This window comes from Lissotriton vulgaris, chromosome 2_1 (genome assembly GCF_964263255.1).
Source record: "Lissotriton vulgaris chromosome 2_1, aLisVul1.2, whole genome shotgun sequence".
In the NCBI taxonomy this organism is placed as follows: domain Eukaryota; kingdom Metazoa; phylum Chordata; class Amphibia; order Caudata; family Salamandridae; genus Lissotriton; species Lissotriton vulgaris.
The window spans coordinates 543,734,979-543,761,996 of NC_141687.1; the positions used below are offsets into that span (position 1 = coordinate 543,734,979).

Consider the following 27,018-nt stretch of genomic DNA (forward strand, 5'->3'; position numbering starts at 1 on the left):
ACGATTTCTAATCGTCGACTTGGAGGAGAATGCTGCGCAGGCTTCGCAGTCCCTGGATTCGTGCTCAGGCGATAGGCAGAGGTTGCACACCTCGTGTAGGTCCTTGTGTGGGAACTTAGCACCACACGTTGGACATTTCTTGAATGGAGTCTTCCATGGACTCCGGGCTTGACTGCGTCGAGAAAGGCCTCCTGTTCGTCGACGTAGATCAAAGTTTTTTCTTCGATGTTGAAGTCGAAACGCGCCGGAATGGAAATGAAACGCGTTCGATAACAATACCGTCGAATTGGAAAGGGAATACGCGCCGATAAGTCACTTCTTTTCGAAGTCGATCTGGAGCGTCTCAATCCTCATCCGAACCCAATGGCGGAAAAAAACAATCTAAGGATGGAGCCGATGCCCATGCGCACTACCAACCAAAGGAGGAGTCACCAAGATACAAAAGACTCTCCAAGAGAAAAACAAAGTGCAATCATCCGAGCCCAACACCAGATGGCGATCTATTCATAATGTACCATCTGCAGCCCATATGCCTCGAACTATAAGTGACCGAAAGAACAGAACGACAAAATAAATTCATAAACACTCTGCTATCATCAAATGGATCAGAAAAGCTGCAAGGGACTGCCAAGTTAAGCAAAGTACTCAACAACTACAAAGGCGTTTCACCGGAAAAGCAAGGCACCTCACAAAATCTATAAACCATCACACAGGCGGACTGAAAGACCTGGGAATGGCCAGTGCAAGAAATAAGCCGGATCAGTCTGTAAAAGACTTAGTTAGCAGACCAAAGCAAACACAAGGAGAATATGGACGGAGCGCTGAAACTTTTCAGACACTCACCCACAGACTCAGATCTGGATTGAATCCATCATCGTTCTTTAGTTCGAACCCAGTTATATGCAATCAGTCTTGATCCTGTTCCTCAAGGAAACAGTCAAGCCCGAACTGCCAAGCGAGGTCTTCCCTGGACCGGAAACAAGCATCCTGGGATCGGTTAGAGGGTAACACCCCTCATCAACCAGGCTAGCTTGAATCCAGTAGCAAAGTGAGCAAGGGACCCACATCTGGCCATACCCTGCCAACTTTGGCAAACAAAGCAAACACAAGGAGATGATGGACGGAGTATTGAAACATTTTCAGACACACCCACAGACACAGATCTTGGTTGAATCCATCGTTAATTAGCAGACCTACACCATCCAAAATGGGGCTACAGAATAAAAAGCAAGGAGTCCCACACAAAAGAAAAACAACGATACCCACAAACTGACACGATCGGCAACCCAACACACAAAAGGTGATCAATACATTATGAAGCAATTCCTAGGAGATTTCTTCAAGGACTAAGGGGTGACTTCAAGCTTCGGAATGATGACCTAAAAATAAAAGTGAGAAAAGACACAAATGACCGGAGTAAGCAGGTCTATAAACTAAAACAACTGGTGATAACAGGGAAGTAGAAAAAAAATTACTCACAGAAGAAGTGCTACAACTTCTGATATCAGAATGAAGCTGAGCCTATTAAACAGGATCCTAGTCATAGAACGGCCAACCTCCAGGTCAAAAACAACTGACGCCAGCAAGAACATAAAGAAATATTACTTTGAAGCACATCAATTTTCTACATTCCAGGACTTGGCTACAAATATGCTCTTGACAAGGAAATAATTTATATTTTAATAAACTTTGGGAGAAAACTAGGCCCCATATAAGTGGATGTCATCTCTTCAAAATATATTTTGAGTGGCAAAACTAGATATTACAAAGAAAATCTAGAACTAGAACAAACCAAATCCTGAGTACACCAACTGAAGACACACAACAAGAAGGGGGTCTCCTAGGCCAAACGAGGAGAGAATTACCACAGCAGAGACTGGAGATATGGAAGAGTGTGAACTGGAGACACGACGGCAAACCAAATGCACAAACTGTGAGAGAAGAAAAGAAAGCGGAGACAGAACAACTGTGCACAACAGAGAATGGCAAAGGAAAGGATCTCTACTCGAGTGTCATGAAGAGGCTTGAATCACAGAAAGACACTACAGACGAGACTTACAATGAGACTTGTGTAAATTGCTGCATGTTCAGGAACAACCCAGAGAAAAGTCACGAAAGTGAGTAGACTTTGGCTTACTTCACTATGCCCCACAAGAGGTAGAATAGTTTTTAATTACTACACACATTTTTGAGGCAAAGGCACCAAGATATAAGATGCCGTTGGCCAAACAGTTATAAGTTCTGGGGGTGGGGAAGGGAATCAAAACAGCTACATCAGTGAAGAGCAGAAACAGATTAGACGATGCAGATACAAATTCCACAGTCATTCTTTCAGCAGCAGGACAAACTGAAGGACGCTGGCCTACCAGAACAGATCCTAACAGTCACAAATGTGTAGACATCTAACACCTTCTATGTAAAGTGTCTCTGTGCATGAGCCAAGCGAACAGACATCATCCTGCGTTTGAAACATCTATGAGGCGACACAAGAAGCACATTTATTAGACAAAGTTACATGACAGAAGGGGACACGAGCACACCCATGGCAATATTATGCTTTTGCAAAGGGATACAAATCTTAATAGGGGAGCATGTGGGATTTATACTGAATGACATGAGCAAAGAAAGATGGCTACTTCTAAATGGAATACTGAGGGATAGAGATTTCAAAGGCCACGAATTATGCCAGAAAGCATTCCACCGATAAATACAAAAATTGATTGGGGCCACCTCTGTCTGCCTAATAATAGGAGGGTACTGAAAAAGGGAGGTATGGCTGTTCCAGGACCTGAAAAATCTACTCACCCACTCGCTATGGCGAGTCAGATTTTATCAGGTTGAGATATATTTAGGACCTACTCACCTGTTCTGGTGAGTTGACAAAGAAATATGTGTTCTGTTCAGTCAGAACATGAAGGAGCAATAAAGATGCCTTTAAATCTTGTTTTTATCATGTCACATCTGCTCTGACTGCAAAGTTCGAGGATTTTGTAAAATGAATTGACTGATCTGCTGTACGAAGTGTGAAATGAAAGGCTGAAGGTTATCGGGTTTTTCCTAACATTTAAAAAGCTAATAGGTCAACTGTACCAACATTTCAAAATATATTTCAGTAGTTGATAAAAGCCCATTTTTTGTAAGTTCAGTGTTATGAAAAAAATATTTTAATAGGATGAAAAATAAAAACAGAACACTTTACTTGGTGATGTGTAAATGATAAATATAATTTCTGAACCCCAATTTTCACAAGTATTATTAATACTCTATATGGTTTTACCATTAAAGCTGCACTGTAGTGTGAAAGTTTCTGCCCATTTCTTGTAAATGTACTGTATTTAAATGACCGTGCTCTACCACATTATGCTTTAGTGATATATTTATTAAAAGTGGGTGTTTAAACATGAAGTGAGAAATACTGCTTCCCCAATAGCAGTGCTATTAGTAAACTGAGAAGCAAGTCAGGGTCATGTGTACCCAGTGCTTAATAAGTAAAAAAAAAAAATAAGTGCCAGAGCTCTCACAAGTAGGCCATTGCAACTTGCACCAGGCTTACCCCTGCCATACTGCTAATGATAGTAACAACACAACAACGAACCATCACACTCTTACAAGTGTGGCAATTCAGAGTATTTCAACACTCCAAAGCTATAAGAGTGGCTTGGGTGGCAGATAATTGTCATTTTTAATGTGTATAGAGTAAAAATTACCTATTGTTTTGATCATTTTGAAATTAGTCAAACAGCGCCACGCAACGCTGTTGATGATTAAGTGCAGGTGCTGAGCACCGGAAACCACCGACTCAAATTAAGCACTGTGTGTACTCCTTATGTGGGCTAGATTCTTATTACACATTGAGCAAACCTTTCACTTATTTCATCAAACAAAGAGTATTGTTTTGTACAGCATATTTGAAGGTGCACTCATGTGAGAATGAAGAAAAAGGCGACTGTAAAATAGAATATTTGTCAATGGTCAAACAATTTGAGACCAGTTTACGTATGGGTCAAGTACATTACAGTTAGGTCGAGTAGATTCAAGTTACTCGGCCAGGTCAAGTAACATTTTTATGATGTTTTAAAACGTGTGTCCTCTCAGAAGAGGAGAACAGCTAGCTAATGGAAAATATCTAAGTGGCATCTGGAGAAGCTTTCACCAAGGGCAGATGTACAAGTTACTTCTCTTCGGTTGGCGTGCTTCAGAGATTTCCACTGGCTGCGCAAATCATGGCTAGCTAACTATGGTCCAGGGCAGCAATAATCTTGCTTGATAAACTATAGGACTCTGGCATCCTTATGGTCTTTGAGGAGCTAACACTTGCATATGACCTAATGCACTTTTTTATTTGTTTTTGCAGCACTAACCATGGCCATACGCTCACATGGAGGAAGGGAACCAGTAGCTGATGCAACCTCAGTGTATAGGGGAATGGTCGACATTTCATTACAGCAGCATATAAGGCATTATGGCTAAAAGATCCAAATGTCAAGCCTCCTTGTGAGCAAAATGGGATGAGGACTTCGTGGCGGAAACCATCGACTCTGAATGGCCCATGCCCTACAACATGTAGGTCAGATTTCAACAAATGTTTGTCTTGTACAATTTAATTATGTTTACAGTACATGCCTGACACTCCAGCGTCTGCAAGTGTGTCTGCAGGGAATATATCCAGATGCGATGCTTGTATGCCCTTGTTGCAGCCTGGATGCTGCCTTTGGTCACATGGTCTAGTCACGAGTGGTTCTCATACACTGGAGATCTGAGATTATTATGCTGTGGAATGGGCAGGCAAATGTGATCTGGGGTCACCTAAAGTATGCTTGCTGTGCCTTTTCTCACCGCCTAAAGCCAGCAGATCAAACAACAATTTCATAGAACTAGCATTAATGTTTTCTAAACGAAAAATAGCAGAGAGCATGTGATCTCCAGTAGCCCCAGATCTTAGCATGTGGAAAATGGACTTGTATAGATTTGCCAGAGTTGCGATGTACTCTAACTGTCTCGATCAGTGGTGTGCCTAGAACTAGATTGGTGTCCAACTGGGAACCAATACTCAGGGCCATTGACCCCAAGACAGATAAGCTACCTAAAATGATTTACCTAATCTACACTAACGAATGTGGATAACATTTTCAGGAAACATCAGTGTGTCATTTGGGGGACTGATTGAATGGACCTCTAAGATTACAAAAGGGATTGTGTGTGTTAATTATCTCAATATTCTTTTAGAAGAAATGGGTAGCTGGATGAAGAAGAGGAGTGGGAACTGAGTTGAGGTGGATCGTTTCAGGTAGACTACATTTCTAGGTTTTGGTAATGATGCCCGATTAAACTGTTAAACACTAATTAAGCTTTGACTTTTTCAACAACACGAACACTGGACCTGAAGTCATTCTTAAAGGTAATTTCTAGACTAAGTGAATAGTACTGTGGAAATGCAACCATGGCATGTTATTTGTCTACAGTATTGCCTATGAAAAATATAAAGAACATTTTTGTTTTTTATGAATTATTTACCTAATGCTCTTTCGGGTGGATACTCCATCGAACTGCAGATTTCTCACCTTTAGCATATTCCCAGCTGCCATACTGGATCCATAAGATTTTTCAGCACAGCCTGAATGCTGGTAAGATTGCACAGTGTGGCTCCACCCTGGAAGTGATGGCTAAAGCTGTATTTAAGTGCCACACAAGTGCAAGCATGTCAGTTTCTTTCTCGATACGGTTCATGCCCTCGGATGCCGAACCCTCAAATCAATTATCAGTGCAAGTGTGACATTTTTTAGATGGAAAGGGGGCCATTCCACAGAACAGGGGAGGTGGGAGGGTGAGGAAGAATCTGTGGTTAGATACAGTATCCACCAGAAGGAGTGTTACTGAAGGTATACTTGTTTTTCTGATACAGTGCTTTCCAACCTTTTTAGAACCACAACCCACTTTTTAAAGCTGCAGACTTCTGTGACCAACTTAGCTTTAATGGACATGAGGAGGATGAGTTTTTTAATGTAACTAAAGCATCGCGTGGTAGTGAATGTCATTACAGGCAGCACTTTTTGTATTGAAATGGGCACTAAATCAGCACAGACGTACAGATTTAGAGATAAAACTATATTGCACCAAAATGATAATAGGTGGAAATCGGGGTTCAGTGAATATTTATCATTATGTGTTGCCAAGTAAAGTGTCTTCATTTGTTTTGGACCTATTAAAACCTTTGCTTCCATCACACGTCAGAATTACAAACAAATGTGTTTCTTTTTTGCGTTCCTAACTGAAGAGTGTATACAGTTTCTTTCTCTGACTACAAAGTTAAAGGAAATTTGTAAACACCAGTCCCCACATTAAAACAAATAAGCAAGACTTTGTCAGAAGACATCACCTGATGTAGGACTGTTGTCTTAAGTGAAGCAAATATGTCAAGCTAAATACAGAATTTAAAGGCATATTTATTTATTGCTTGGACTTTCACAACCCACTAAAAATTGTCGCATGGAAACACTGTTCTGATGGATACTTCTAACCGCAGATTCCTAACCTTTGGAATAGATACCAAATCAGTACCTCCTTGGGTGGGGTCTCTGTGGAATGCTTCAGAACAAAATGTCCTGCAGGACTGAACGGCTAAAATGCTGTCCATGTTGAACCTAGCTGGCAAGCTTCATGAATGTGTGCATTGATTCCCACGTTACGGTCTGACAAATATCAAAGACACTCTGTATGTCAATGCAGTGGCAACAGCCTTTGCCATGGTGAAATGGGCCCTCAATCCCTCTGGAGGCTGCGTCTTTGGCAGCTTCTAGCAGATCTTAATGCAGAGACCTAGCCACCTGAACAAAGTCCTATTCTGCATTGATGTGCTTTTCTTTGCCCAAGAGAACCTATCTGAAATCCACACAGAATAAGCTGGTGAACAAGAACCAATCACAGCGTGTCATTTTGAAGATCGAGCAATCTGAAGGATAGATTAGTCCATTCTCAAACATATATCAAGGAAACGATACATAATCCTTTATGCACTTACAACAATCAAGAGGTCACAACCATTGGGGAAACTGCAAAGTCTTTTCCCAATGTTGCCACCCATTGTCAGGCCCTGCTCGGCGCCACAGGGCTACTGGGCCCAAATGTGGAGGTTAAGGTAGTTTACCAATGGTGTCTCTACTATGGCTATGCAAATCGTGCCAAGTTAGCACCTTTCCACATTAGGTTATGGCTATGTAAAGTGGGCCAAGTACTACAACCGTTCCACACTTAAATCTCAGACTAGCAGAGGCAAGGAGTAGTGGGCTTTTTTGCAGAGGTACCATGGGGACAAAAGCTCAGAACTGAACAATAAACCAACAGACACAATAACTTCAATGTCCAGCACAATGCTGGTATTTTAAGAAAATAAAGTACCTTTTAATCTCACAGCATGCTCAATACTACACAATGCAATTCAGCCAACGGATGAGAATGCTGAAGATGCAGGTTCTATGTCGAACCCGGACACCCTTTCGAGCTGGGTCCAAATTGCGTGCTGGATACACATACTACACTGTTTTGGTGCAGCAAAGACCTTTGCTTCTCAGAAACACACAAAGTTTGCAAAGCTTGCCTCTTTAGAACCTGGACCAATAGCACAGTGTTGGATTTTCGGCAATCCTTTTGTCATACAACTGCCAAAGTTTAAGATCAGTCTGAATGCACTGGTAGAGCACAGATTTCAGTTAAGATCTTCAGTCTGAGTAGTTTTGAACAGAACGTCTGGTACAGGAGGCACACAGCTGGCCTCTCTCAAGCTTGTGTCCCTTGAAGAATGAAGATTTCTACACAGGCAGTTTCAATAAATACCAACAATGCTTTTGTTGCTATTTTCCGTGGCAGAGCGAGGGGTAACCAGGGCAGTTTGTAAGAGGGAAATTTCTTTGACCAAGGAGGACACTGTAAGGGAAGTAAAGGTGAGCCTTATTCAGTTCCCTCATGTCCTTCTGGAGGCAACTGATGGGGGTACAGAGATACTGCAGACAGTACAAGCATTCATTATTGTGAGGTGAGTAATGCAGAGCCTGGCATAGCCCACTCTGTCACAGGCTCTATGCTGTACAAGAATTTTTGTTGGGATGTAAATTGAAGGACACTGGGCTCAACTATTATTGTAAACTGAATTCAATATTTAGCAGCACTGCTGCGGAGGAAGCTTTGAAACCGCACAATCCTCACCACTGCTCTGGACATAGAATGTACATTTTCTTAGCTAACATAAAGGAAAGTTAATGTTCTGTTATGGACAAGGAAGTAAGTCTGAAAGCATAATCTTGAATTCCTATTGCTTTCACAATGTGGACTAATATATTATAATATCAAATTTGGACGGTGATTTCTTATGAATCTGAAGAGCCCTTTAGCCTTTATATGTTTGTTAAGTTTCATGACTTTAGAAGACATAGAAGCCATTGTATTCAAAGTAGTACATGTGCACAATTCTTGTATCTTGTAGTTAAATGTAGCCTCGCTTTTGATGTCGGCAACTAGATGCTTAATTGTAGGAACTTAATCAATTCAGCAGTGCATTCATGTACTTGGATCTAAGTTTCAAGTACGCCTGGAACTTTCACCAGAAGACGATCATGGCACCTGTTTATTAGATACGTTTGGCTTATGTAACAAGTTTCTGTCACATGTTTATGCTTTCTAAACTTCTACTGAAGGTAAAATGTATCAAACATTAAAATGTGCATGCATTTTATCATTACATGCTTCAGCTGGCCATTTTGGGAGTGAGCTCTGGTCATTTCAAATGACAATTTTCTCTAGATTATTTGCGGTTTTGCCTGCTATTTTTGCATTAAAAACATTTTAGACTTTGTTCTTTCTAATGCTGTGTGTTTTATTTTAAAATAAGGATCATCCCACACTTACGCTCTTTAATTCTGCATGTTACACAAAAAACAGGAGTTAAGAGTAAACATTAATGGATCACTGTGTTATGAATAGTTACTGGACAGCCATATGGGCTTATTTATGACCATCTAGTCATTGTTTTGTGCAAAAGCGAGTTGCAGTCCTTAAAAAAAAAAAAAAAAAAAAAAAAAAAGGTGTCTGGTCAAAAATAAAGCAAGGCAAGTAAAAGTTAAATCCTCACACCAGTGAATTTGATCGACTAATAACTTTACCTTCACATTAATTGTGGGTTTGTAATGCGCTAGAATCGACTCCCGAAGGAGTATCTCTTCGCAGTAGGTTGGACATTTCATATTCCTGTATCTCTTAGTAGGGCTGAGATGGTTACCTTTTGTAATAAAAGATTACCCTAATGGAGGGGATTAGGTGGAATCAGATCTTATTACTGTTTGTGATGCACCTTTTCTTGGTTGGTCAGCAGGCTTCATATGTACATCTTAAGGTTGGACCCTCTATGGTCAAGTCAAGTAATGCAATCCATTGTTGCTGAAGGAGTCGTTATGCTGCGGTTAACTAGGAGTTGCGTGTCTGTCGTTGGTCTGGTTACTAGTACCTTTGACAGTGGATAGCTAGTACCTTTTAAGACTTTCAGGGGCAGCAGAACCCAGTTTTGAGAGAAAAGTATCCCAATGGAAAATTATGACATTAAGAAAACTATATGATGGCATTTTCATTGACTAGAATAATCTCTGGTAACCATCTGGTGGCACTAAATGGGAGAGTTTGTACAGGCAGACCTTTACAAGAATGTAAACCCTTACCCAGTTCATTTAATCGCCATGTCAGTGGACTTTCCTTTTTTTACTTGTGCAATAAATTCTCAAATATTGCAGCTGATCACTTCCCTCTTTTTGTGGTTCTTAAAATCACTGATGAACACAACTCCTAGTGGAGACCTCCAATCGAGGTTCAGTTTCCAAAAAGAGTTTGAAAACTAAGTAATTTATTTAAATACTAACTGAAAGTGGGACAGCTCAATGAAAGTCGGAATTCATTATTAACATATTAAAACTTTATCCAATGTAAATGATTGACAGATTAGCTAATAAGGATAAATGATAGCAAAAATATTTCTTCCTCTTGGTTGGAGTCTGAATTATATGAATTAAAAAAATTGCAGTGGAAAAGCAGCCAAAAACAAAAAGATGGGATTGAATAAAGAATGGTAAGAGTAAATATACTTTCAGGACTAACTTACCTTGTATAAAGTATTTTACCTTTGACTAAACCATTTAATTCCGCCAAAATAGAATGTTAGTCAGCAGCTGTTTAACCTACAAGTCAAGTTAGACCATCTAGAATTTAGACTACATGTAAAGAAAGCTAAAGTATTCTATTTCTGATGTGTTTTGTTAAAATGTCCCCATCCAGGACATTTCAGATGAACAACCATGTGATTTAGATAAAGACAAGTAAGAGAAGGAGGAGAAATAAATAAGATCTCTCAGTTAAACTCCTTAGGCTCAGACTAGAAACTTACCCCAGCAAACTCCCCAACGTGCTGCGCTCAGTTTGCAGAGGGAGCTAGGTGGCAATATCTTTTTTACTGGATACTCCTTGCATTCATTCGAGGTACTGCACCAAAGACACTGAAGTAAGAGGAACAAAACATAGACTGTTAAATTTGAAGACAACTAAACTTACATCCTTACCAGTGAAATAAAATTGTTTTAGGTTGGGAAAAGGAGAGATTTGTTGTATGTAAAGTTAGCAAACAATACACATACTAACACTTTAGATAGGGATAGTGCCTCTGACGTCACACTGTCCAGGTCCCGTCAGCGAAGTGCTGCATGATGCAGCTAATATTGCAGTTTTTAAACCTCAAGTTGTAGAATATTAACAGTGATTAATAACTGGCTCACAGAGACCAACTAAAAATCAAAATACATACATACTTTTATTCTGTGTATCACTCTACCAAATGGAAATAATGCAAGATGTCTTGAAACTCTAGGCTCCCATTGGCCTTGGATCAAAGAAGATTGTTCACTATTACCTTTGGTTGCTCGAAACTTCCTGATCTAACTACCGCTATCCCTACTGCATATGTTATTTGATAGAAGTCCCAAAATGCTTCTAGATCTCGTTTTAATTTATAAACGTTTCTGCCATCACCCCCCTTAGCTGAATTTATATATTGTTTACTGTTCTTAGAATTCTATCTCAGAGACTTAAAGCTATCAGCCTAGATTTGTTTTTCTTAAAAGGTTTGTTTTAGGTTGAACAGTGATCTTTGAACACTTTGGAGTGTAGAGTACCTGCCTGTTCTTTGGCCACGGTCATCTTCCGAAAAGTCAACAACTGTTGCCTACAGCTTTTAGGGCATAACAGACGGTCTCCTGTAAGATATGCTTACTTTGATTGTGTTGAAAATATTCTTCAATACCCTTGCATTTACATATGATCAACCTTATCCTCTAAATTCAAAAATACACAGACTCCTTCTAGGTTTAGTCTTACTCTTCAAATCATTTACTCTTCCAATAAAGGAGTGTAGCCTGTTTTCACGGTAGATTAAATTCTCTCTTTTTTGCATCAAGGAATGATTAAGGAAAAGGCTAGTCAGTGGTTGGTTCTAGGACACAATTTATGCACATGGGGAGTAAATATAATCCCTGCCATTGGAGTCAACTGCTGTTCATGTGTCTAATCTGCTCATTGTTCTAGTTTGTCCTGCTTCCCCCCGGATAGGTTCTCTCATCTAGAAATGAATGCCTTCCTGAGTGCAACCGTAAAAAGATTTATATAGGGCTTACTAACCCTGAACAGTCTTTGAAGTGTTTTACGCTGGGCACCACGTGCTCCAGAAACTAAGGTTAGTGGTTAATCCAGTGATTATTATGTATATTTGGTATCTTGTGCTCTCAGGGAAACTTTTCCATGCATTTAATTCCAGTTACTTTGAGGCAGATTAAGATATAGACATCTAAAATGAATATAGCGTTTGTTGAGGGCCTATATCACAGATTTTATTTACATTTAATCAGTATGGATTGAGAAATAATTTGCAGGATTAGCAACACTGCTCTCTCGAAAACGTAGTGGGACTATTCTTACTTCACTCAGTGAACACTGTGGGCTAGAAGGCTACATTCAAACTTATTTGGTTCTTTAACTGTTGCTGTGTGCCCTGCTCTGTGAGATTGTTCTACACCACTAACTTCTTCTCCTTTTATATGCAAGATTTGTCAAAATATAGTTTGCAAGAAGAATATAACGTCTTCTCTCACTATCCTTTCATATAGCTGACATGTATATCATTTTGTATTCAGTTTTTGAAATTGTTGCACTTTTAAAATGTTTTTCATTTGGATTGCACTGCAGGACAATTCTATTTCTCTGTGTCAATCATTATACTTCATTGCACATAGAGGATGTTTATCATTCACTATTCATCATGTTTTCCCTAGCTGTAACAGGTTTTTCTTGATTTCTATAAAACAGACCTAAAAACTTCTTTCATGTCTTGTAGTTTGGTTTGGATATTCTTCACTCAGCCGGCTTGGAATGACTGGAGGAGCATATTCAAGGCTTCTTTGGTTAAAACTGAACTGTCTTACATTTCAAGGTTTCCCACTGTACCAAACATTTTTCAAAGTTGTGGTACTCTACTGGACAGGTTGTCTGAAGCATGTATGTGGAACTTTATTTGGGCCTATGATCAATGATCACTTTTAAGCACGCTTCAAGTCAATTATATTGTTTTCTCTGCAGTGAAGGATTCTTTCAAATTTGCTTATGGTGGATTGACAGGGTCAGGATTCATGAAATAGGTACATCAGCCATGTTGAAATTACCATTCAATGGCCATCTCTTGTGCACACCATAGAGCATGAACAGCATATGAGGGTAAGCAGTGGACAAATTATATTTCTCAACCAGTGCACCAGCAAATGTCCCACAACATATGCAGAGGCCAAATATAGAAGAGCCATAAACAGCACAGTGTGTTCTCAAATTGAGTAGAAAACCTACACCACTAGGCCTGAGCAGCTTAATGGCGATGAAGCTCACACCCAGTCCTCCAACATTCACTTACTGGTGTAGGACTCCATTTTTAAACAGAAGCATATACAATCTTAAATTGCACTTGCATGGCCCAGGACTGCTTGTCTGCGGTAGGGCTATGGTAGTGCAAGACTTTGCTGTGCCCCCGATTTCCTGATCTATGGTTGGATTTGGAGGGCAACCATCTGTTGCTTTGTCTCTGAGGCACCCATGTGCGGATGCCCCCCTGGCATCACAATCGGCTCCTCAGTGGCTGGCATCACCACCTGCGTCGGGGTCACTTGTGCAAGCACCATAGTCTCGTTGTCTGGGGTCCCAACCTTTGTCTACGAGGTCCCCATCTTTGTCTGAGGCTCTTGTGCCCCCACCTGTCCTGGGGTCCCCAGTGACGCCATCTGTCCCCGTAAAGCCACCATCTGTAGTTGGGTCTCATGTGGCTGAATCTTCGCAGCCCTCTCTTCGCCACCTGTCGAGTGGTTCCTGGGAGAGGGCGTTTAATGAGGTGCCAGGCACAGAATCGGCCCTATCGTCTCGGTCCCCCTGAGAGCCCTCAACCAGCCCAGGACACCAGGGACGCCTTATTAAACTTCCCTCTCTTTACCCATCTTCTTTATAACTCACTGTGGGCGAGGCCTGCACCTGCGGCCCGCGCTCGATGCCCACCAATCCACGCGAATAAAGAGGAATAAAGCTCAGGGTCAGTTGTTTAGTGTGCAGAGTCAGGGGACACTGGGACAGCCCCTCGGGTCCTGCGCGCATTGGCATCAGCCTTGTTTGCAGGGAGATTCCAAGGCCACGAAGGAGGCCAGCTGTTGCCATCCGAGAGGAGGGGGGCAGATAACAGGGGAGCCCGGGATGAATGGCCAAGGTGAGTGGCAGGGGGCAGAGGGATGGCCCTGGAGGAGCCGGCCAAACTTTCAGATTTAATCCGCCTAACAGAATGGGCTCGACGCCACAACAATGGGACCTGTGTGCCCTCCTCCCGGGTGCATGTTTTCAGTGACACCAACACTCCCCTGCTCCACTATCACTTACAGACCTCCCGCCCCCGCCCAAGCATCAGGTATTCATATGTTTTCTATAGCACGCGCCTGGTGTCCAGGAGGGCGCTCAACCCTCCTTCACCGAAGGTTTCAGTGGCGGATCGTCCATGGGGGCGTTTGGGCGCCGCCCCACTGCTTTCTCGCCGTGCGAGAAGGCAGAAACAAATGGTAGTTATTTCCGTAATAACTACCATTTGTTTCTGCCTTCTCGCACGGCGAGAAAGCAGAAGTTAGAATGGGCGGTGTTACTCGAGGGCAGGGGGGAGCGGCTTGCCCACTGTTGTTAATACTGTCTGTTTGAGCAGCCTGAGGTGAGAAGAGGGGTGGGGGAGAGGAGGCGACGAGAGGAGCACACAGAGCCCAGCTGCAGGCAGGGAGAGCACGGTCCGGAACAGGAGGGGAAGAGCCGAGAAGGAGAGAGGTGAGAAGAGGGGTGGGGGAGAGGAGGCGAAGAGAGGAGCAGATAATTAGCACCCCAGCCACCCGAGAGGAATCAATTAACCAGTCCCGCTTCAGCAGCTTCCCTCTGCGGGGAGAAGGGGGGGGAATGGGGATGAAGGGGAGACGGCGGAAATGGCGTGGCTCCTCACCGCACGCCCAGCAGTGTAGAGAGGAGAACGCGGGCAGAGTGGAACAGTGTGTCTGCTCACGGTGCCTGCATGCGCTAATAGGGCCACTGATTGGTTAATAAGGAACACCAATGTAGAGCCGACTTTGGCGTGCAGGCAGCGTGATGGGGCGGCGTGTTTTTTCCTGAAGACGTCACGGAGAGACAGGATAGGAAAAAACACGCCCCTCAATCCGAAACAGACGGAGCTTAGAGTGACAGGCAAATCTTTTCTCCAATGGCTGGCTGCCCTTTAGGAAGCCAACCAATAGAGAAGAGCTAGCTAGTTTACCTCCCTACCAGAAAACATAAAATCTTGGCAGCGAGACTGCGCAAGTCCAGCCTACACTAGCCGAGACCTAAACAGCACGCAAATGTTTCACTTACAGTAGTATTGTGCAATTACATCGGAGTCAGGATTCACGATGTAAGCATTCCAACAGATTTTTGAGAGTATTGGTGCTGAGCCTAGACTTTCATTTCTTCCTTAGTTCTTTCTTTGTTCCATTATTGCTATCTTCCTCCCTTTTCGTTCTCTTCTTCTTCCTTTTCCATGCTCTTTCTTTCATTTCTCTTTTCTTTCATTCCTTCACCCCTCAGTTGTTTAATTCACCAGAACTCCCTCCCTTGACTTTCCTCTCCAAGCCTCCAAAGCTTGCATTTAACTTCCACCTCAAGGAATAGATGATCCGATGAGAAACTTTTGTATTTCTTCTGAAAATCCGCTAAACTTTCTGAGGCGGTCGACAGAGGCAGAAGATGTTCCGGGCCTTCCAGTCGGCATGCAGGAAGTACTTGGCCAATTGGTGTGCTGCGCTTCGCAGTCCACGCACTGTTGTATATATATGTTCACTTCGAGTGGGAGTGTAAGACCATCAACTTTAGGTGGGTGGCAAGCGATGAAGACATCTTTGGTAAATCACCCTTCGACCCACCATTGCTCTCACAAGCACCCCTCCCCTATTCCCGGTGGATGGCATTTGAGAGCCGTCAATTAGAGTGGCTCACGTCTATGGCGGAGATGTGATTTCCCTGCAGATCAGGTGGGCGATGGTAGCACAGGTCTCAGAGGGGGTAGTCCCTTGCTAGGCATCAGCCTCCCCTGCAAAGCCACTTATGCCTCCATTTCAGTTATTAAAGCAATCAGAATACAAGGCATCAATACCGGAGTGGAGTGGGCGAGCCACTGAGGTGACAGGAGGCAGGCCACAGGCCAACTAGCAGTGAGAAATCAGCTCTTTTCCACCTATCTGACAGATAAAAAGCGTCTCCGGCAGGACAGAAGCTGGCTCACAGTTAGGCTGCAACAATAACTGAAAGAAACAACATGCATTGAGCATGGCATCTACTTGGGAAGGGTCTGATTAGACAGTTAGGTGATTTTATCGGGCTCTCTATAGTTTTCCAGTTCTTTAGATGGGTTCACAAGTGTTGTGTTTGTGTTTTCAGGGAATCGGAAGAGACGTGTATTTCAAACTTTTTGTTCTCTCCTTGGTAACAGCGTTTGCATGTTTGGTCTGCTATAGTATGACTCTTCTGAAGTATTATTGAGCCTATCCTTGCAGTGCTCATGTATTTGAGCGTAAGATGCTTGTGAGACTACATTTACTGTTTTTGCTCTTTCCTTATGTTGGTGCTGTTCTTGTGTGTGCTTTTAGCATGTTCTGGGTTGTGTGACCACTGGTCCTGCGCCTGCCTTAAAAATGTGTGGGCACTGTTTTTGTACTGACTGTTTACCTCAGCTGGTTCCATTCTTGTTTGGGTTCTGTGTCTGGTAGAGCTGGGGTATATTGTAGCAGTGTTTGGGTACTTTGGCTATGTCGCAAAGCCGGGAGATATTCTAGCGGTGTTTGGGTACATCGCCTGTGGAGTAGAGCTTTGGGATATTCTAGCAGTGTTTGGGTACTTTGCCTATGTTGCAAAGCTGGGAGATATTCTAGCAGTGTTTGGGTTGATCGCCTATGGTGGAGAGCTTGGGGATATTCTAGCAGTGTTTGAGTAAGTCGCCCGAGTTGTGGTGCTTGGTAAAGCTCTGCCAGAGTTTGGGTAGTTCAGACTCCGGGGCGGCTCCCCCATTAGGGCGGAGGGGCTTCGCCCCACTGCTTTCTCGCAGTGCGAGAAGCACAAACCTAAAATGGTATTGCTATTGCAGTGTTGTGATTGGCTTGCCATAGGGGAGGGAGGCTGCCTGCTTCCTGTTGAGCAGGAAAACGGGACCCAGCCATGAGCCTCGACATCGCGGGACCCGGGAAGGTAAGTTTAAAAAATATATATATTTACCCCCCCACACTCCCCCTCCATGTCAGCCGCGTGTGCTGTGTGGCTTTATTTTGAAGACACACGTTTCTTTAAAGGTGACGCAATGACGATTCTTTTCACCTCATGAAATGGGGAGTGATGATGTTGTGCAGGAGGGGAGCAGAACATCGTAGTGACGTCCTTCAGCAGGCTAAATGGAGCAGGCGACCAGCAAACCCTTTCGCAGAATGCCCAGGTACTGCATACAAATAACAAAAACATTATCCCTTTATTAGGTTTTGCCTCGCCAAAAAGATGCGCTCTGCGCATCTTTTTTGCGCAGGCAAAAACCTAATGAGAACTGTAGTGTGGGTTTGGGTCGGCCCTCGTCATTCATTGGCTGGCTCCATAAATGGAGCCTAGCCATTGGACGAGGGGCCTGTCCGTCAATGCCGGAGGAGACACGGGGGCGTTCCCGAGATTCTTTGGCTTTTGCCGACGTCACGCGACGTCAGCCGAAAGCCGGGAACGCCCCCGAATCCGGTCCGGCATTGAAGGCACCCGGAAGAAGTCCAGGTGAGTGCTTGCTTTAATTTCCCGCTGTTCCCACCCCCTCTCCTGCTCGCAGCGTCTCCCGTCCCCGTTCCCGCCCCCCTCCCGCTGGTGACCGTGCTTTCCTGTTGTCTCAGCCAGGCCCGCTCCCCGCAGACTCCCCTCCCCCTGGTCTCCGTTCCGGGTGCTTTCCTGTTGTCTCAGCCAGGCCCGCTCCCCGCAGACTCCCCTCCCCCTGGTCTCCGTTCCGGGTGCTTTCCTGTTGTCTCAGCCAGGCCCGCTCCCCGCAGACTCCCCTCCCCCTGGTCTCCGTTCCGGGTTTCACCTCTTTCACCGACTGTGCACCCTCTTTCCGGCCCCGCTCCGCTCGGCTTCTTGGCCGGTTTCCGGCTCTTTGTGCGGCCCGACTCCCGTTGTACTCCGCTCCGGCTCTGGCGCTCTGCCGGGCTGACTGTTCTTTGTGCTCCGGGCCGGTCCCGCTCCGCCATTACTAGTGAGTGAGAGTTATATTTTTTTTTAAAGGGAGTTTTTTCTTCCCTGCTCCTATTTGAGTGGTACTTAGGTTTGGCACGGGATCCCACTTTCCCCTTGCAGTTATAATGAATCTCTAGATGGCATACTTATAGGTCAGAATTAGTCACATATGGACTGGGAGGACGTATCCCTTTGTCCATGGTAAAAAGGATCTCTCTACCCTTTTGGTGCCGTCGGCTCCTCGGGACGTCCAGACTCCATGTTTTGAATACGAGGTGCCACAGAGGCCTACATTTCGTGGTCTACTACTGATCAGGGAATCTTGGTCAGTTACCAATTTGTGCATTTGCAAGCAGGCTGCATGAGTTCGTTCAAAACAGGCACACTGCTTCTTTCTGCGCCTGCGTGACGTGTTGCAGCCCGGAAGTTTACAAGTGATACCCCAGGCCTGGCCTTCCTCCAGCCGCATGCACTGAACCAGATTGTGCAACCAATGTCATTAAAAGTTTCTTGTTTTCACTCTTTTGTACTGTGATCCACTGCCAAAAATCACAGCCTGGCCTCTTTCTTTTGGTCACAAATCAGAAGATTAAAATCGGTAACTTGGACGATAATCCGAAAAGGAGATGCAGTGCTCTCCCCGGTCCTCCCGCCTGCCCACGCTGGTTTCAGGTTGAGAAGGGGTAAAACCCCACTGAGCGACCGCCTGGACTTTGTTTGCTTTAACACTTTGGGCTCTTCAGTACAAAAGCGGCCTTGGCAGAGCTCATCCTCACTTAACCTGCCAGTGAACATGGGAACCCATCAGGCCTTCTGATACGATTAACTCGCAGCTCGCCCCATTGAAAGCCTCCTACAGTCGCGGGCTAGTTATCATGCAAAGAAACCAGGAGGCTCTTTCTCCCCGTAATGCCAGAGGAGTGGCGCATTACAGCGCTAAGTAGCTCACGGGGAGAGGGGGAAGGAACGAGGCACGCTCGCAGGCCCTGGGAAACTCATCCTCCACATCCCCGGGCTCCGGGGTGCACATTCATCGCGGCCTTCGGGGGCGACTGCCAATCAAGACGCTTCTCTTCTCGGCGTTAAGCAGGCGATCTCCAGGGCAGCCTTATTGTAGGGACATGGATAACCCTAGCCCCACGCTGGCAGGCACATTTTGGCCCTTTCTTATCCAGACAAAGGGCGGGAGGGGATGGAAGGGGCCACGAAGTAAAGAGCAATGTTGGTGGGGGATGCGCACGAAAAACATGTCCCATTCAGCACTGAAGACAAAACCTCACGCTTCAGATCTTAGAACATGCTAAAGTTGAAGGAGGTCTGTTAGCAGCCACAACTCCAGGCCTGTGCCCACCTTATTAAGGGCCTGTACACGCATGGTATGTGAAAAGGCGCTGATCAATAAATGCCAAACATACGTCACAAAGTGCCAAGTGCTAGTCGCTAAAGCGGTACTGCGGCCACTGCGTTTTCTGCACAATTATGGATTTGCCACATAATCCAACACCGGCTGCATCATTTGCAGATTTTAACAAACAAGAGTTTTCTAGCTCCCTAAAATACTAAAAACGTGTCAACATATGTTCCCGTACAGCGAAATGACCGTCGCAAAAGTTATTGCTGCATTTCGTTTTTAAGCAGGTACTGAGACGAAATATTTGTCCCGACAGTATTACTATGAATAAAAAATGACAAAATAATGAACTTATTCTATGACAAAATGTACCGCTTTATGCCGCATATTTCTGCATAACTTAGTCAACACTGCCTCATAATTTGGTCCTCTCCTGCTGCATAATTCCAGTGGCCCTACCAATACGGCTATCAGTTACTGCCCGAAGGGCAGGTCTGACAGATTAGTGTCTGGATTTTGTTGTTGATTTTCATGATAATACATCCTAAAGACCTCGAAGACCTAATGTGGATAATACCAGTACTTACAATGGGGCTTTAGGTCAGCCTGTTGATTTCCATTGTTTGACTTTCTTCTCAACCGCATTTGCTGCACCTTATTCAATGGCTTTCCCTCCTCTTCTTGTTTTTGTCCTTCCTCGGAGCATAGCTTTTTGCCATCCTTAGGACTGATTAACTTGTACCTTTCCACAGGGTCACATCAAGAAACTTTATTTTTTTAGTTCGACATACACCACATACTCGTCCCCTTTGATGATATATATATATATATATATACCCAAAAGACAAAATGTCTTGAATGTAAAAAATATTTACAATCGTTCCCAAAACATGCTATTGTTACGGTCTAATACTTTAGTATCCCTGATATGCACTAGTTATGGTTAGCTACTGTTCACACTAATGTCATCAGAAATTACATCAATGTCATCAGTGCTGAGGCACGGATGTCGAATTGCTGTGTACAAAGGAGAGCTCAACTTAGTGCCTTACAACTCCTGAAAGGAAGATGAATTCTAACTACAGGTAGAGGTTGGTGTTTGAAAGGGGTCCTATTCTTGTCACCAGGTCGTGAGTCTAATGAAGGACAGGCAGTAGTTGAGAATCATGAAACCTCTTGAAAATGTGTTACTTGGTATGTACAGGGTCAGTTGTCATCAAGGGGACGGGACGGTCCTTCAATTGCGCTGTCAGTTGGTTGTGTCCGCGTACATGGTATCAGTTGGTTGGTGGGGCCAACTATTTGGGGCTGGTATGCACTGATATATATTTAATCAAATAATGGGCAGATTTGAGACATGGAGTCCTGTGTTCATAGAACAGGGTAGGCAGGTTATTTTTTTTCCAGCTATGTTGAAGCTTTTATTCTACTATGTCTTAAGTTTAGATTTTATACTTTATAAATTACCAGCTGTAACCATTTTGGTGCCGTTATGTGACTTTGAGGTAATGTTTTGCATAGATATTACTACCAGTGATGGTGTTAAGGTCACTTAATGTACACAGGCCTGCAGCAGGGTGCCAAGCGGCATTAGGTCGATAGGATTTTAAACGAAAGCTCCCTGGTGGTTTAGGGTTGTGCACATGAGTGTTTGCTGAGGTGTCCTTAGTGCTTGTGCTTAATAGAATGTAGCTAATCTGTTCACACGCGTGCGTCCCGGCGTGGGGGTACAGAGCTTGCCTGCTTGTGCCTCCGTGTGCCCCTGTTGCCTGCTTGTGCTTCCGTTTTCGTGCCCCTGTTGCCTGCTTGTGCCTCCGTTTTCGTGCCCCTGTTGCCTGCTTGTGCCTCCGTTTTCGTGCCCCTGTTGCCCGCTTGTGCCTCCGTTTTCGTGCCCCTGTTGCGTGTGCCCCTGTTGTCTGCTTGTGCCTCTGTGTGCCCCTGTTGTCTGCTTGTGCCTCTGTGTGCCCCTGTTGCCTGCTTGTGCCTCTGTGTGCCCCTGTTGCCTGCTTGTGCCTCTGTGTGCCCCTGTTGCCTGCTTGTGCCTCTGTGTGCCCCTGTTGCCTGCTTGTGCCTCTGTGTGCCCCTGTTGCCTGCTTGTGCCTCTGTGTGCCCCTGTTGCCTGCTTCTGCCTCCGTGTGCCCCTGTTGCCTGCTTCTGCCTCCGTGTGCCCCTGTTGCCTGCTTGTGCCTCCGTGTGCCCCTGTTGCCTGCTTGTGCTGTGTTGGTGTGTGTGGAGGGCTCTGTGTGGCTGTGTGTGTGGGGGGCTCTGTGTGGCTGTGTGTGGGGGGCTGTGTGTGTGGGGGGCTCTGTGTGGCTGTGTGTGGGGGGCTCTGTGTGTGTTTGTGTGTGTCATTTGCGATAGATAAAGCTAGTGGCATTGTAAATGACAATGCCATTTATTTATGTTAAAAAAAACATAAATAAAAATAATGTCAAGAGCAATGCCAATAGCTCTAACTTTAACAAAGGCAAAACCATTGCATTGTAAATGCTTGTTAGTATTGCTGGCAATACAGCTTTCCGAGCACTAACCTGACACAAAGGCATCAGTGTAATGGGATGTGATCTGGGTGTTGTGAGGTATTTCAAGTTATTTACTTTCTGACGTGCTAGAGTGCCACAGTTGAAATCATATGGGATCGATTTCAGGCCAGTTAGTTAACGACTGATTAGGTCAGCTGAAGGTGGTCTCTCTGTGTGTGGATGTACAATACACTATCTTAACAGCTTATCCGTGTGGAGTCTTACTCAACAGGGAAGACGCTTGTAAATAATTTTTACCTATAATAATATTACATTCAGAACATAATCTAAAACTACTTCATCATAGTAACCATGGGCCCGATTCACAAAAGTAATCTAAGACAAAATCCTAAATTTACGAATTTCGGTATTCACAAAAGGCATTTAGGAGTAGTAAAGTTAAGATTCTGTCTTAAATCTTCTTCAGTCAGTCTTTTTTAGTCTGTCTTAAGACAAATTTTATACAAAATCCTGCCTTTACTACTCCCAAATGCCTTTTGTGATTACCGAAAGTCGTTAAGTTAGGATTTTTGTCTTAGATTACTTTTGTGAATCACGCCCCATATAATTACTGTTCCTAACTCCACATATACTTACCTTTGCGATGCAGTGGTTAGGTCAATATTGTGGATGTAATTCTATTGTCATTTGAACAGTTTCTATAAGTGGTTATTGTACTCTGTATCCAAATGGTGCATTTGAAGCACATTATTGGTGTCAGCTGCAAGTTTACCATTGTACTTGATTTAAAATACCACTAGGCGGGTAACACCGCTAGTGTAGCCCTCAATAATCCTTTAGTGGTATTAGGTGCCACCATCTTAGTTGCGATAAGGAAGTGCTGCTGCTAAACACTGGTCCTCCTGATAAAGCCTGTGGGTTTCACTGCTGATACTCCTCACCCAAAAATAAACGAGCCTCTGATATACTCTGTAGAAGTGACACTCCAGGATAGAAAGTTGGTGAGATGACTGAATGGCACCTGCAACACTGGTGCTGAGGCTTTGAATCAGTGCGTAGAGTGTCGTAGACACCATGCTGAGCTATAAGACCGGGACTGTGCATGCCTGGTGCATAGGCATTTAATGGGCACGTAGATTTACAGATGCTCTGTTGTGCTGCCTTGGTGTAAAAATTAACCGCTTCGAAATTAATAGACTATTTAATTACAGTGTTTTTGTAAAGCGCTTCTTCGTCTACATACATTAAAGCACTGTTCATTTGAACAATAATTGCATATTGGGTACGAGAATAAGAATAGAGCAAATATAATACACAAAATACGAACCAGAGAGATGTTAGTTAAGTGGTACGAGAGATAAGGTTTAAAACACACCAATTCAATCATAAAATATTTTTATCCAGAATATTAATGGTCAAAACCTGTATCCTTATTGTGTTTTGTGGCTGCAGCGCATGCCTTATAATTATGAATTTACTGAATTTTCCACATAGTTTGTCATTCTATTTGCAGTTTTTTCAAAAAATGTTTTGTTTAGCTCAAATGGATAAAATTAATTCTGCCAGACAACGTACTGCATAATGTCGATAACCGTGTCAGATTATTTTGATACATTTGCCATATAATTCTAGTATCCCTTGCAATGGGAAGTCTGTACAGAGTAGTTTGTGGGCTGTCGTTAAATTAAATAATTTTTAATAACAGGACTTAAGCATACTGGCAGAGCCAATAGCTCTGGCTAAACACTTACAAGGTCTTAATGGCGAGACCAATTGCATTGCAAATGCTTGTTTTGCTATGGTGGGTATAGGAGGCTGGGTCAGTATATAGTGTCCACCAATGGTGAGGCACTCTGCACTAAGTCCAGGCAACCCTTAGTGATAGTGTCTCGATCCCCGATAACCAAAGCTCTCTCGGGGTAGATGTGGAGAGCAGCTAAAGCTTATACCACAGTCAGTCAGCAATCCTTCACACAAGACAGAACCACACAAGTCTTTAGAAAAAATATATTAGTATTTATTTGCACAACATTGACATCTAACTTGGTATATCCCCTACCAGGAGATATCAAATACACATGAGAACTGCTTCAAGAACAGGTAAGTAGCATTGAAAAACACATGGGGTCCTATTGGGGGGCAAACCGTATACTAAGAAAGTGGCATAAGAGGTATGAACCAAAACAAGACTGATACCCAAGGATGGAGAAGCCCAGGGAAGCACCAAGGGTGAGTAGTTGATATTTTCTTGTTTCAGGTCCCTACACAAAGGTACCCGAAGACAAATTTTATCAAGGGAGGATTGAGAGCCACCCAACCCATGGATACCCAGGGAACCTGGATACCTACACCAGGGAGCAAAGGTGCAAAGTGGTGTCGGAACCAACCGTAGAAGCCAGTGGAGAATCTTGGAAGTACGGCGGCTGCAGCGACTCGTGGAACAGGACGTTGGAACCCAAACTTGAATTTCGGAAGACAAGTACTTGAAAGAAGCGGGGACAATGTCCAAACCACCGGAGGTGTCTAGAAGACACTGGAGCACAATCCCAGCCCTAGGCAGAGGTACTTCCTGTAGCACGACTTTCTTGATGAAGCAGCCGTGGATCCCAGGCAATGAGGAAGGAGCCGTACGCGAGCTGTCCCACCACAGATGAAGAATGCAGGAAGTTCAGTGGCCGGCATGACCCTCAATACGGCTTGGCAACCACAACAGTTGAAGTAAAGGAAAAGATGCTTGGATGCAGACCAGAAAGGTCTGTGGGACTAAACCAGCAAGGTAAAGTCAGGGCCGGCCCTCAGGACGCGGGAGCACCAGCAGGAATTGTTGGAGCCTCCTCGAGGACCCTCTGGCAGCGGGCACAGAGAGTCAGAGGGAGGCCCCAAAGGAAAGACCCAGATGCACACAGTAGTTAGAGGCTCAGAGTGCAGGGGATGCAAGCAAGAGGTTGTTCTTGGAGCTGTTTGATGCTGGAGACTGGGGCTTCTTAGAGCTCGAAAATCTTCAATGAGGAGAGTCAACAAGCCTTGGCAACGGCTCACAGATGCTGTGCACATGGTTGCGGTTCAGGTTGGCTGGAGACTGATTTGAAACTCGTGTTTCTGCTTTTACACTCTGCTGCTACTACTGACCTTTCTGTCTTTATGGGAATTGATTGTTCGCTCTCCTCCATACACCACGCATCACAGGAACCCCGCGGGACAAACTACGCCGCCATCTTGCTGAGTGCGCGTTCTAGTTGTCAGGTGCTATTTTACTTAAAGGATGCATGCTGCGCGGACGCGCGCCTAAGGCATGCCCGTCTGCGTTTGTCAGCGTCCCGGAAGCGGCCAGCGCCAGTTATTCTGCACGCGTCCAATTAGAGTTGTCAGACACAAGCAGGACTTGTAGCCATGCAGTAATGATGACTTTGAGGGACTGTATGGGTAAGTGCAGGCAGCAATGGGCGGTTCTAGACCATATTTGTAGCCCCTGCCAGCAATGTAATTTTCGCTTTAGGAGGGACTGCGGCTCCACCATCTGAAATACCAATGCTCCTATGGGCACACTGAATGGCCAGCGCATACGAGCCGCCCTTATCAATGCCCCGTCCTTGGTGAAGCATGCTCCTGACATCTTTGAGCTTTTATCTGACGTCCAGTTAGATAAACTATTTATATCTGAGACATGGCTTAATGAATCTGCAGCCCCTGCCATTGCCCTGGCTATCCCTGGGGGGTATAAAATAGCGAGAGTAGACCGTAAAACAGGCAGGGGCGGTGGGGTTGCGGTAGTGTGCAGAGAAACCTGGGCATTTATGCAGGCAGAGTCCCACGATATTGGCAAGGGCGAAGCCCTGTTCTTCTCCCTCGCCCTATCTCCTCACTGCACGCTGGGGGTCACTCTAATCTATCTCCCCCGGTGCCTTTTTGAAAGTTTTAGTTGAAGCCATCGTGCCTAGAGCTCGGCAATATACAAACTTTTTACTCTTGGGGGATTTTAACATCTATTTAGATTGTATAGAGAACTACGGCACAAGAGAATTTAGTGATTCGCTGAATGCGGCCCACTTGACCCAATGGGTTAGCTCTCCATCTCATAGAGGAGGGCATATCCTTTATGTGATATGCTCCAACTTCCCTTTAGCTATCCAGGATCCACTCCCCTATCTCCTGGTCTGACCATTCTTTAATTCAATTCTCCTGGTCCATACAGACTTCCTATCAGACCTCAGGGTCACCTAACAATAGCTATTAGCATCGAATAGAGACAGCCGCCCTCTGGATAAAATTATGTTAGGCACCCGCCCCCCCCCTCCCCCTCCACTTCTAATGATTTGGCTGTCGCATTGGGGGACTTTAATAATTGGATCTCACAGACTCTGAGAGTAAGAGACACTCCGTCTAAACCATGGTTCTCGGAAGAACTTAAAAAGCTAAAACAAGCATGTAAAAAACTAGAACGTAGTTGGAGACTTACCTACTGCCCACTGGCCAAAACAGTATTGAGGAGCTCCCAAAAGACTACTACGCGGCTATCAAAAAAGCCAAAGGCAATTTCTACGCAGAGTGTATCGCTCAGTCAAAAAATAATTCTAAAGAATTTTTCTCCATTGTCAAAAGCTTCTTAAAGCCCTGTGCTGAAAAAATTTCTACTCCTGCTTCTAATTCTTATTGCAAGGAGCTGTCCGGGTTCTTTATTGACAAGATCCAAATAATCCAGGACAGCTTCAGGCCTGCTAGTCAAGTGCGGGTAGACTTTCCCAGACTCAGATACAACCGCCTTCTCCCTGTAGGCCTTCACTCATATCTCTCAGTTGGATACATTGGCTATTCTGAAATCTCTTAAATCTGGCTCACCAGCTGACCCCTGCCGTTGTGGGAAACGGTTAAACCTGAAGTAAATAACCTCACTAATCTTCATAGAGCCATGGTTCCTTCTGAATAAAAAACAGGCCAAGCTACTACCCTTGCTAAAAAAGCTGTCCTTAAACCCTGCAACACTAGCTAGTTACCGTCCTATCTCACTACTCCCGGCTGTGGCAAAGGTGTGTCAGAAGGCAGTACATAAACAACTCTCCAAGTTTGTGGAGACTTCTGGTGCACTCCACCCTGCCCAGTCGGGATCTAGGGCCACTTGTAGTACAGAAACAGCCCTGGTTGAGATGTCAGAGGCCATTAGGGGAATGCTTAGGTTCAGGTGGCAGAGCGGCCCTTATGTTATTGGCCCTCTCTGCTGCCTTCGACACGGTGCCACATAACCAACTTTGGCCCGTCTTTCTAACAATGGAATTTCTAGGGGGGGGGGGGGGGGGGGGGGGTGGCATGGGGGCAATGGGATCA

The 27,018-nt window shown here is 44.5% G+C and overlaps 1 protein-coding gene across 1 annotated transcript in view; it reads right to left on the bottom strand.

Moving 5' to 3' along the window:
* The window catches only part of PTTG1IP (PTTG1 interacting protein), a 273,566-nt gene that overhangs the window by 154,103 nt on the left and 92,445 nt on the right, over positions 1-27,018 (bottom strand). Inside the window, exon 3 of the mRNA XM_086955516.1 lies at positions 10,421-10,529. Coding sequence (XP_086811642.1) covers positions 10,421-10,529 — 109 coding nt within the window. The remainder of the gene's footprint in view (positions 1-10,420; positions 10,530-27,018) is intronic.